Source organism: Geotrypetes seraphini, chromosome 9 (genome assembly GCF_902459505.1).
Source record: "Geotrypetes seraphini chromosome 9, aGeoSer1.1, whole genome shotgun sequence".
Classification (NCBI taxonomy): Eukaryota; Metazoa; Chordata; class Amphibia; order Gymnophiona; family Dermophiidae; genus Geotrypetes; species Geotrypetes seraphini.
Window position 1 is genome coordinate 36,220,882 of NC_047092.1, and position 12,847 is coordinate 36,233,728.

At 41.6% G+C, this 12,847-nt stretch overlaps 1 protein-coding gene across 1 annotated transcript in view; it reads left to right on the forward strand.

The window, feature by feature from the left end:
- ABCD2 (ATP binding cassette subfamily D member 2) overlaps window positions 1-12,847 on the forward strand; it is a 91,803-nt gene that overhangs the window by 75,333 nt on the left and 3,623 nt on the right. The window contains exon 9 of the mRNA XM_033959419.1: window positions 6,547-6,672. Coding sequence (XP_033815310.1) covers window positions 6,547-6,672 — 126 coding nt within the window. The remainder of the gene's footprint in view (window positions 1-6,546; window positions 6,673-12,847) is intronic.

Consider the following 12,847-nt stretch of genomic DNA (forward strand, 5'->3'; position numbering starts at 1 on the left):
TGCGTCTTACTAATCCATTTTGGTATTGTTTAATATCCCTAACTTTTAAATATATATATTTTTTTAATTTATTTATAATTTTGAATACTTTACAATATCCAACAGTTCAAAAGAAAAAAGGATATCACATAAAATAAAATAATACATAATCAAATCATACATACAGAGTTCCTTTCAAGTCCACATAAATGGAGAGTATATCTTGCTATTTCTAATAAAATAAAATTCAGGAAATATAAAGAATGGTTATTCTTGGTTCATAATTATGAACGTTGATTCATTCCTTAATCTAGGATACTTATATTAATTCTCCTCATATTCTAAGTAAAGTGAAACAAATCTCATTTCTATTTCTTTTCTCTTGCAATTAAGAATTGTTGTAATTGTATTGGATCCCAAAAAGAATATTCAGTATCTAATAGTTTGATCATACATTTACAGGGAAATTTCAAATAAAAGGATGCATCCAGTGCCAGTACTCTATCCTTCAATTTCAAAAATTCTTTCCTCCTCAATTGTGTAGTTCTGGATACATCCGGAAAGATCCTGACCAAATCCCCACAAAATTTTGTCAACCTATTTTTAAAATAAAGTCTCATAATCAACATCTTATCCATCTCGCTCATGCATGTTATCACCAGGGTGGACCTAGTCTGGATCACATCCTGTGTGTCTTCCAAAAACTCAGTCAAGTTTACCTCTGGTGTGACCAGATGGTCCTCCCCCTGGGCAGATTCAAGTTTTTTAAAGGGAATATAATAATAATTATTTATTGGAAAATTCTCCGCATTGGCCAATCCCAGTACCTCTTTAAAAAATTACCTTAATAAAATCTCAGGTGATAACAAATGAGTTACTGGAAAATTGACCAAGCGTAGATTTTTCACTCTATTCATATTCTCCATAGATTCAATTTTAGAATGTATAACAGTTGAATCTTTAACAGCTGATACAGAGACAGCTTGCAAATTATTACATTGATTTTCCAACTTTTAAATATTTTTTTATGTAATTTTTATATTGTACACTGCTTAGAAATCTGATTAAGTGGCTTAAATTTTTTTTAAATAAACTTGAAACTATCCCGTCCTCCCCAAAGAGCTCAGGATGGGTTACAGGTTAACATATGTGGAGGGGTGTTTTCGATAGGACATCTAAGTCAAATTTGGACATTTTGGAAAAAATGTCCAGAAATCCAGCACAGAAAAATGTCCATTTTCAAAATAGCCAGACGTCTATGTAGATGTTTTGGTCCTTAGGACATCTATATTTTGGGGCCATTTTCAAAAATAAAAATGTCCACATGAAAAATGCAAAAAAACAAAATTTTCTAGACGTACTCAACTACCTTGTCTGATCATGGCAGAGGAATCCCCATCAGCTGAGCCAATTTCGAGGATTCTTGCTGGCTCAGCTGATGGGGATTCCCCCTGCTAGGATTAACTGAGCCGCAGAGCCCTATGCCCCTCCCCCGACATCCCCTTGAATTCCCCCCACCCACCCCGGCCTTTCCCCTACATCCCCCATCATTTATGGACCTTTGACATCCCCAAACACCCCCCCCCCACGACATCTCCAGACCCTCCTTGACAACCCCCCAACATCCCTGGACCCCACATACCTTGCAAAGACAAATCAGCAGGAGGGAAGCCCACTCCCTCCGGTCTGCAGGGCCACTTGCTGAGAATGACAGGCCTTCCCCCTCCCAATGCATCTTGAGATGCAGTGGGAAGGGCCTAAAGCCCTGATTGGCTCAAAATAGGTCTGGGAGATGTGTGTGTGTGTGTGTGGGGGGGGGGGTTCCAGGGATATCAGGAGGAGGGGTGTAGGGCTCTGCAGCTCAGCTGATCCTGGCAAGGGGAATCCCCATCAGCTGAGCCAGCAAACATCCCCAAAACTGGCTCAACTAATGGGGATTCCTCTGCCACGATCAGCTGACAGCAAGCCCTCAATGTGCTGTTTTTTTCCCCCATCTTTGGTTGGTGGGAGGGGGTTGTGACCACTGGGAGAGTAAGAGGGGTTTATGACTTAAACCCTCCAGAGTTCATCTTGTCAGTTTGGTCACCTTTGGGGCACTTAGACCTGTTTTACTTTGGTCAAGCGCGTAAAATCTATTCTAAATCTTAGACTTATATACCGAATCATCTCTTAAAATTAAGAGCTCAATTCGGTTTACGTAATTAGATTACTAAAAGAATCCGTTAACACTCATTGGAACTATTACCTAATAAGCGATGGAACAATGTAGTTTTTAAGGTTTTACGAAAAATCTGAAGAGATAGACAAGATCTTATATGAAAAGGTAGTTCATTCCAAGTTTTATTAAAAATTTGATAAAACGCTTATATAATTTCTAAGCGATTTACATTAAAAAATGATATTAACAAAGAAGACATATAAACAGTACTAATGTTAATACTGACTTACAAGAGACATCAGGAGAAAATGGGGAGAATTACAATTTTTTAAAAGCAAAGAAACATTCAGGGTAAACACATTAAGGGAGGGAGAATTTTAGCCTTATAAGGCTAGTTTCTGGTATTTTAAAGAGTTCATCTATGTATCTCAGTTAATGGATAATAGCAACAATTTCAGAACTTAATTCTGAAAAGCATCATTAAACAGAAATGTTTTAAGAACAATTTTGAATTTATCTAGCTGTCTTTCTTCTCTTAAAAAAGACTGAAGTCGATTCTAAGTTTGTGAGGCTGTAATGGAGAAAATTTCCACTCTTCTCGTATTTAAGATTTTCAACAATGGAATTGTTAAAAGATTGTGTTCCGCTGATCTAAGGGCTCCTTTTACTAAGGTGTGCTAGCGTTATTAGCGCACGCAGGATTTTAGTGCGCGCTAAACCCGCGCTACTCTTCTAGAACTAACACCAGCTCATTGCTGGCATTAAGGTCTAGCGCGTGCGACAATTTAGCACACGCTATTCCACGCGTTAAGGCCCTAACGCACCTTTGTAAAAGGAGCCCTAAGTGTTCGTGAAAGAGCATAAGGCAACAGCAGTCTATCAAGAAAGATAGGTTGATGAGTTTGACGGATTTTAAATGTCAGAAGCGCTAGTTTGTAGGTTATCCTATGTGGAATTGGCAGCCAGTGAGCATTTTTTAGGAGGGGTGTGACATGATCAAACTTTTTTGAATTAGTGATGACTTTTATCGCTGGGTTCTGAATAATTTGTAAACGTCGTATTTCTTTTTGGGGCAAATTATTGTATAAAGAATTGCAATAATCCAATTTTGAAATGACCAGGGAATGTATTAATATATTGAGGGATGTTGAATGCAAAACTTTTGCTAAAGATCTAATCATTTTTAATTTAAAGAAGCAGTTTTTGACGGTAGAGCTGATCTGATCATGATAGGTTAATTTGTAATCTAGAATGACGCCTAGAATTTTAACTGAACTGACAGATTGGGTAGTAGAGTTATCGATAATAAATGGACTTTTTTGTATAAGGCCATCCTTCCAAGGAATTAACATTATTTTGTTTTTATTGAGATTGATGGCCAGTATATTGTCTCTTAACCAACAACTAATTTGTTCTAATTTTGAATTCAATTCAAATATATTATTTAGGCTCTTGGTATCTATTGGGTACAGAATTTATATGTCGTCTGCATATGCATACATTGTTAAACCAATTGATTGACCTAGCATCAGAAGTGGTGAGAGGAAAATGTTGAAAAGGAGGGGTGAGAGGATTGAGCCCTGCAGAATACCATAAGTATTTGGGGCAAAATCAGAAGATGTGCCATTAAAAATAATCTTAGATTCTCGATCTGCAAGATATGAATGAAACCAGTTTAGGACTGTATCAGAAATTCCAATAGAGGCCAATCTGGCTAGCAGTAGAGAGTGGCCAACTGTATCGAAAGCTGCTGAAAGATCAAGGGAAGTGAGTATAACTGATTTGTGATGATCCAAGTAGTAGAGTATACTTGTCGTTAAACCTATCATTGAGTGTTCTGTAGCATGATTTGTTCTGAAACCCGTCTGATTAGGATGTAACACCTGTGTTTTTTCAATGAAGTTTGTGATTTGGTAAAAAGCAGCCTTTTCGGTTAATTTTACCAGAAATGGTAGATTAGCAAGAGGATGAAAATTTGCTTCATCAGTAAGAGAAGACGAGTGGTCTTTAATGATAGGTCGGATGATCAATTTTTTTCCATTGTTTTGGAACAGTGCCTTTATTTAAACTGGTAGAAGGGCATAATCGAAAGGGACGTCTAAGTCTGTTGTCATCTAAGTCACAAGTCGTCCAAAGTAAAAAAAAACAGCCTATGACACATTTTCGAAAAATACGTCCCAAATTTTTTTTCTTTCGAAAATCGTCTAACTATACGTCCTGCCGATCTGATCGTCCAAGTCACTAAATCATCCATCTTTATACTATATTTTCGTCCAAGTCAAAAATGCCTAGAACAAGCCCTGTTGGACATGGGAGGGGTCTGTAAAGTGATGGATTGAACACCCAGACATGGCACCTAAATAGTGGGGTACCTTACAGGGCACTGCTGTGAACTTCACAAAAAGGGTGCCATGTCTTCTCCTCACTACAGCTCGCTTATTGGTCACGGTGAGACCCCCAAACCACCTCCAAAATCCCCTAGACCTATTTATCTACCATCCTAATAGCCCTTATGGCTGTAGGAGCCACTATATGCCAGTACAAAAGGGTTTTGGGGGTGTATAGGGGAGTGCACATGTTTAAGTATCAATGCAGTGATTACAGGGGCTTATGGGCATGGGTCCTCCTCTCTATGGGTCCCTAACCCATCCCCAAGATGACTTAAGCCGCCTTTGTGCTGGACAACTAGGCTTTCCTATGCCAGGCGGCCAGGTGATGATGGTCTGGAGACTGAATTTTAAAGGTGTGATTAATATTTTTATAGGGGTGGGGGGCTCAGTGATCACTAGGGTAGTGTGTGGGGGTCTGTTTTATGTGTTTGCAGTGCTTACCTGGTGACTTTAGGTGGGTTTTTGTCGATCGTGGGCTGCATAACTTTTGGTTATACATGCTGTACGACTAAGTCTAAGCCAGCCCACGTCCCTCCCAATTCCCGCCCTCGACACTCGTCCCGAAACGCCCTGTTTAGCTTTGGTCGTTCAGCGGCACTATGTAGGCCTAGGTCATTTAGAAATACGTCCAAAACCCGGTTTTATTATCGGCACTTGGACGTATTTAGTAAATGTTTGTCCAAGTGCCAACTTAGGCCGGTTTTTGGATGTTTTTATCTTTCGATTATGAGCCCCATAGTGATTATTTTATGAATTATAGGTCCAAAGACTGACAAAAAAATGGATAAGAATTTTCAGAGGGAGCAAATCGAGCTTAGAAGCTTTTGTGTTCATGTTTTGAAGAAATCTTTTTAAGTCAGACAGTGTGAAACTGTTAAATTTTGAGCATTTGAATACTGAAAGGAAATTTAGTTCTGCTGTCGTTGAGATTTTTGACAGTCCTTGTGGCAGTTAGTAAATATGAAAAGGAATGAGAGATTTTGCTGGTGAACTTTATTCCTTTTATAGAAGGAAAAGAGAGCTTATACATATGAATTGTTCTGCTGCCTGAAGATCTCATAGTATTTAAAGATAAAGAAATCAAGGGAACAAAGAGTCCATGTAAGTTTTTTAAAAACTATGCAGGCACATTTGAACTGAACTCTCAATCGAAAAGGAAGCCAATGTAGCTTCCTCAACAATGGCAACACATGATCAAACTTTTGCCCTGGAAAAGCTTTGATTATCCCAGGACAAGCAGGCAGCCTATTCTCACATATGAGTGATGAGTGAGAATAGCTGCCTGCTGTCCCTGGATAACACCTGTTACGGTAAGTAACTGTGCTTTATTGCTTCAGGATGTCCAGGTGGAAGCTCGGCTAATTCCCGCCCATAACACAGCTCCTAACACCACCCCTTTGAGCTCTGGATGCATAGCAGCTTAGAAGTGCTGCTGAACATCCATAAATTTTGTTTTGATTGTCTGCACTTGGACGTCTCTGCTATTAGGATGCCCAAATGCTGACTTATGCAGGTTTTTGGACGTTTTGAAGTTTTGATTATGTCCCTCTTAATGTACAGTGTTTATAATTTGCCATAGTTACAGCACAAGTTTGTTTTTTTTTTCTGATACAAGTTTTTTTCTAACTGGACACATACTAGGGATCTAATACTAATATCCATAATATACAGTTTATAGGTTAAATTTGTCATTGTTACAGTGCAAGATTTTTCAATACAAGTTTTTATCATAATGTAACACTTACCGAGGATCTTGTATCGATGTACATTTCTTTGTAATCTATCAGTCATGGGCGGGGGAGTTAGGTGAAGAGGTATGTTTTTATTGCTTTCCTTGGACGTTTTGCAGCAATAAAGTGCAGTTACTTACCATAACAGGTGCTATCTGGGGATAGCAGGCAGACATTCTCACATGTGGCATTTGATTATAAAAGACTGGGGGGAGGGGAGAAGAGGCAGTTCACAAGCAGACTATAGTAAAACAACAACTAGATAACCTGTTTTATTTTATCTTTAAAGGCCAAAATATGCATTACTGGATGAGTGTACCAGTGCAGTAAGTATTGATGTTGAAGGAAAGATCTTTCAAGCTGCAAAAGATTCTGGGATATCACTGCTGTCTATTACACATCGACCTTCTCTCTGGTAAGGAAGAACTCTGATACTATTTATAACTAGATTTCTAGTGCAATATGTTTAGTGGTCCTGAACACTAGGGTTATGCATCTAAACCCACAAGTTGCTTGCAGAATGCTGTCAATCATCTTTTGAACTCTGCCTTCTTCCCAGGGAGTTGCTCCTGCACCCTCAGTTTTTTTTTCTTTCTACAAGCAAGTTGCTCAGAAATGTTTTTGCTCTGCGGTTTTATTATTTTTGAGTAATTTTTCTAAGTGTTTAGTCAGAGGCTTGGTGCCCAGAGGTTCCCATTTGTTGGGACCTCTTCCTGGGAGAAAACACAGACTTCTGCTGCAGAAGTCTGCTGCCAGCAAGATCAGCCCTTGGAGACACCTAGTTAGGAAGCCTGTGTTGTATTTTTTTTTTAGCTCAGGGGCCATCCCCTGCATTGCTACTCGCATCCATGATTTATCAGGAGTTTGAGAGCAGACTGTTTGGCTCCTTCCCAGATTGGCTGGGATTAATAGTGAGCTGGCTGCGTGGCCCCCTTTCACATTGTGAGGTTTTTCATGAGTGGAGGCTCAGTCTGACCTCAGTCTGACTGTCAGGCCGAAGACCAAGTTTGTCTGGTGAACCTGTGAAGCAGCGTTCTTTTCCATTTATCCCAGCTGTACTCCTAAGCTGAAGCAGGCAAGCACATGGCACAGTACTAGCCTATGGGGAAAATGGGGGGGGGGGGGGTTGGGGTCTCAAAAACTGAAATATAAAGGTTTATGGAGCCAGAACCAAGGTCCCCCACTTCTTCAACCCCTTTTCCTGCAATTTTTGTACTTCAGGGTAGTCCCCACGGGCCGTTTGTGGAGTGATTTTCCTAGCAGCAGCCATCTTGGATTTTAAACAGTCTTTTTTTCTAAAGCCTCCATCGACTCAAAACCCCTCAATTTTACTTAAAATAAACAGGGATGGACATCTCAGCCTTCCTACCCCTATATTAAGCCAAGTTTGTGTTGGATGGTTGACTGAGGAGTGTCCATGTCCCTCATGTGATGGAGCATATGGGGTAGGGATAGGAGCCTTGGGCTCAGCCTCCTCTGAATCCTCTAGGACTGGGGATCTGGAGGAAGTGAATTCCCAAGGGAAGAGATCCTTTCTGGAGCCCTTTGAAGGTATATTGGCCAAGCACAGATGTGTGGTGGTCACGGAGCTCAGGAGGACCAGCAGGGGCTCGCTGCCAAAGTCCCCGAGATCCCCAGGAGAAGGCTTCACCCTGGATTTAGTGGGCCTTATATGGAATGTCTATTTGAACTGCTGAGGGTCCTCAGCATCTGAGCTCATCGCAATGGAGGAGGTGGTACAGGAGATCTCCCCTCAGCATGCTCCCTGACCAGATAAGGATACAGAGCTGGACTAAGAGATTCAGTCAGACATAGACTGGGAGGATGGAAAGTCTGATACCAAGCCACTATAGTCCCAGGATGTAGTTTCTCTGGCAGAGTTTGTTCTCTTTGAGAACAGCAGTCAAGAAGCGGTAGTGGCCCTGGACCAAGGGGAAGACCCCATGGTGTGCCGGCTGTTCAAAGCCTTTGCGCTCTCGAACATTATTTCTGCCTCGCTATGAGAATTGAAGCTGGAACTTTCTATAGCCCCCTCCTCAAAGTGCTCCATTATGAGCGGCTCAGCTGCTCCATCTGCATTCTTTCCCTCACATCCAGACATCACACAGACCATCAAGGAAAAGGATTTAGGTGTCGTCATTGATGATACATTAAAACTCTGCTCATTGTGCAACGGCAGCTGAGAGAGCAAATAGAATGTTAGGAATTATTAGGAAAGTCATGAAAAAAACAAAACTGATGTTATTATAATGCCCTTGTATCATTTCATGGTGCAATTACACCTTCACTATTGTGTGTAATTCTGGTTACTGCATCTCAAAAAGATGTAGCAGACTAAGAAAAAGTATAGAGAAGAGTGATGAAAATGATAAAGGGGACAGGGTGACTTTCCTATGAGAGGCTAGAGCTGTTTAGCTTGGAGAATGGACAGCTGAGTGGAGATATCATAGAGGTCTATAATATACTGAGTGGAGTGGAGAGGAATGGGTAGATGTAAATTGCTTGTTTACTCTTTACAAACATACAAGGACTAGGCGTCATGCAATGAAACTACTAAGTAGTACACTGTCTGCCTTGATCACCTGCACTGGAAGCTTGTTGATCATTGGAACAAGCTTCCAGTGCAGGTGATCGAGGCAGACAGCGTGCCAGACTTTAAGAATAAATGGGATACCCATGTGGGATCCCTATGAGGGTCAAGATAAGGAAATTGGGTCATTAGGGCATAGACAGGGGGTGGGTAAGCAGAGTGGGCAGACTTGATGGGCTGTAGCCCTTTTCTGCCGTCATCTTCTACGTTTCTATGTTTCAATGATGGGTCATTTGGCCTTTATCTGCCATCATGTTTCTATGTTTCTATAATCAGAAAGTTCTATGACATCACAATGCAGGTGTAAAGAGCCTTAGCCTATAGGAAGAGGAGATGCAAATGTTAAGAGCCTTAGCCAATAGGGAGAGGAGGAGAGAGTGTTGATCATTGGAACAAGCTTCCAGTGCAGGTGATCGAGGCAGACAGCGTGCCAGACTTTAAGAATAAATGGGATACCCATGTGGGATCCCTACGAGGGTCAAGATAAGGAAATTGGGTCATTAGGGCATAGACAGGGGGTGGGTAAGCAGAGTGGGCAGACTTGATGGGCTGTAGCCCTTTTCTGCCGTCATCTTCTATGTTTCTATGTTTACATTTAAAACAAATTGGAAAAAAGCACATTTCTTCCCTCAGGGCTCCTTTTACGAAGGTACGCTAGGGCCTTAACGCGCGGAATAGCGCATGCTAAATTTCTGCGCGCTAGCCACTACCGCTTCCTTTTGAGCAGGCAGCCGATTTTCAGCTAGCGCGCGATAATCCAGTGCGTGCGCTAAAAACCCCAGCGCACCTTCGTAAAAGGAGCCCTCAATGTGTAATTAAACTCTGGAATTCGTTGCCAGGGAATGTGGTGAAAGCAGTTAACAACGCAGAGTTTAAAAAGAAAGTTTGGACACATTCCCATAAGAAAAGTCCCATAAGCCATTATTAAGATGGACTTGGGAAAATCTACTGCTTATATCTGGGATAAGCAGCATAAAATCTGTTTTACTCCTTTGGGATCTTGCTAGGTACTTGGGACTTGGATTGGCCGCTGCATAATGAGCAGAGGTTTTCAAGGTATCATGATAGTCTCCTTCACCGCACTAGCCGTTTAGCACGCGCTAAATGCTAACGCGTGCGTTATAGTCTATGGACGCGTTAGCGTGCGCTAAAACAGCTAGTGCCCTTAGTAAAAGGGCCCAGCTGCGATTTAGTTTTCCATCTGCCATTTTTTTAATACATTTTTGATCTTTGAAGCTGCTCCTCTAAGTGGTTTTTTAAAAAATTATTTCCAGCATTTTATTATAGCAGTGTCTCACAAATTTTGCGAAGCCAAGGCATACTACACGTGGTGGCCGTAGCTCAAGGGCATCCGTAAGTGAGTGGACATCATCATTCTTTATTTATTTATCTTTATTTATTTATCTTATTTTTATTGTATCCTTTAATGTATATTTTCTCTATAAATCTATATTACTTATAATTTTAATGCATACTATTGTCTATTTTCTGTAAACCGCTTAGAATCCTAACGGAGTTTAGCGGTATATAAGAAATAAATTACATTACATTACATCACGTCAATGTCTGCGTATGCACGAAGGCCATCCAGACAAGGCCCTGAGCCGCCGGTGAGGGATGCGATGCTGGAAGGGAAGAGGCACAGAGAGAAGGTAAGGCGCTGACGCAGGCTGACTGCCTACAGGATGTGCCTGTCACCACAAGAGGCACGTTCTGTAGGCAGTCAGCTGGCGATGGTGCCTCTTCTCCTCTCTGGTGTCTTGCGACATACCTGGAATCTCGGGTGGTACACTAATGTATTCTAGTTTTCTTTTTGAAAGTAAAATACTAGCATATTGGATTTCCTATGTATACTTATACCCATTATTAAATCAAATCTTATCATATTATGATTACTGTTGTCACGTGGCCCCTGTTGTTACTTCTTACATTAGGTCATGTAGTCCACTTAGAACTAGATCTAGAATTGCTCCCCCCTCTTGTTGGTTCCTTAACCAGCTGTTCCATAAAGCAGTCCTTGATACCATCTAGGAACTTTTCTCCCCTAGCATACCCCAGTGTTACATTTGTCCAGTCAAATATTGGGATAAGGGAAGAGTGTGGTGCAGTGGTTAAAGGTACAGCCTCAGCACCCTGAGGTTGTGGGTTCAAACTTCACACTACTCCTTGTGACCCTGAGTAAGTCACTTAACCCCCTCCATTGCCCCAGGTACATTAGATAGATTGTGTGTCCCACCAGGACACAAAGAGAAAAATGCTTGAGTACCTGAATACATTCATGTAAACTGTTCTGAGCTCCCCTGAGAGAACAGTATAGAAAATTGAATAAATAATTGAAATCACAGATACTATCCACAAAAAAAGGCAGCAAAACATGTAATAATACTTCTAACACCAAAAGCAGTTTTGCTCTACTAATCCCCAGTGATGAGAAGCTGTTAAACAAAGAAAGTACTCAACTACCAAATAATAGAGGAATAAAGACTTCAAAGCCCTCAAAGCCCATACTATTTCATAGGATTCATACTGAGACACCTCTTTAAACATTGGTCAAGTTATCCTCTCCATCAAACTTCTCCTGAAGTAAAAAAACAAACATAGAAACATGATGGCAGATAAAGGCCAAATAGCCCATCTAGTCTGCCCATCCGCAGTAACCATCCAAGTAGAGAATGACACGGGGACAAAATTACCTCATCCCCGCGGTAACTCATCTTCCCATCCTTGCGAGTACCTTCCATAGCCTGGCTTCTCTCTCTCCTTTCTTCCCCCCTCCAGTAGTCCGATATCTCTCTCCTTCCCTTTCCCCATCTTGTGGTCTAGTATTTCTCCTTTCCTTCCCTCCTCTCCTCATCCCTTCCATGGTCTGGAATCTCTCTCTCCTTCCCTTCTCCCTTCTTATGTTTGGGTATCTCTCTGCTCTCCTTCCCTTCCTTCTTCCCCCCTACCTTAGTCTTGAATCTATCTCTCTCCTCCTTCCCTTCCCTGGTCTGGCACCTCTCTCTCCTTCCCTCACCCTCCAGTAGTCTGATATTTCTCTCTTTCCCTTTCTCCCTTCTTGTGGTCTGGTATCTCCTCTTCTCTCCTTCCTTCCTGCCTACCATGGTCTGGCATCTCTGAACATAAGCAATGCCTCTGCTGGGTCAGACCTGAGGTCCATCTTGCCCAGCAGTCCACTCATGCGGCAGCCCAACAGGTCCAGTACCTGAGCAGTAATCCTCTATTTATACCCTTCTATTCCCTTTTCCAGCAGGAAAATGTCCAATCCTCTCTTAAATCCCAGTACTGTATTCTGCCCTATAACGTCCTCTGGAAGCGCATTCCAAGTGTCTACCACACGTTGGGTAAAGAAGAACTTCCTGGCATTTGTATTGAATCTGTCTCCTTTCAACTTTTCCGAATGCCCTCTTGTTCTTTTATTTTTTGAAAGTTTGAAGAATCTCTCCCTCTGTACTCTCTCTATGCCCCTCATGATCTTATAAATCTCTATCATATCCCCTCTAAGTCTCCTCTTCTCCATGGAAAAGAGACCCAGTTTCTCCAATCTCTCAGCGTATGAAAGGTTTTCCATCCCTTTTATCAGGCGTGTGGCTCTTCTCTGAACTCACTCGAGTAACGCCATATCCTTCTTAAGGTATGGCGACCAAAACTGGACGCAGTATTCCAGGTGTGGGCACACCATCGCCCGATACAGCGGCAGGATAACTTCTTTCGTCCTGGTTGTAATACCCCTTCTTGATTATACCTAGCATTCTATTCGCTCTCTTAGCAGCCGCTGCGCACTGTGCCGTCGGCTTCATTGACCTGTCCACCATTACCCCCATTCAGTACTCTCATTCAATAACATCCCTCCCATCGTATAGTTGTACCTTGGGTTTCTGCTTCCCACATGCAATACTTTACATTTCTCAACGTTGAACTTCATTTGCCATTTTGTCGCCCATTCCCCTAGTTTGTTCAAGTTTCTTTGCAATTCCTCACAGTCCTCTTTAGTCCGAGC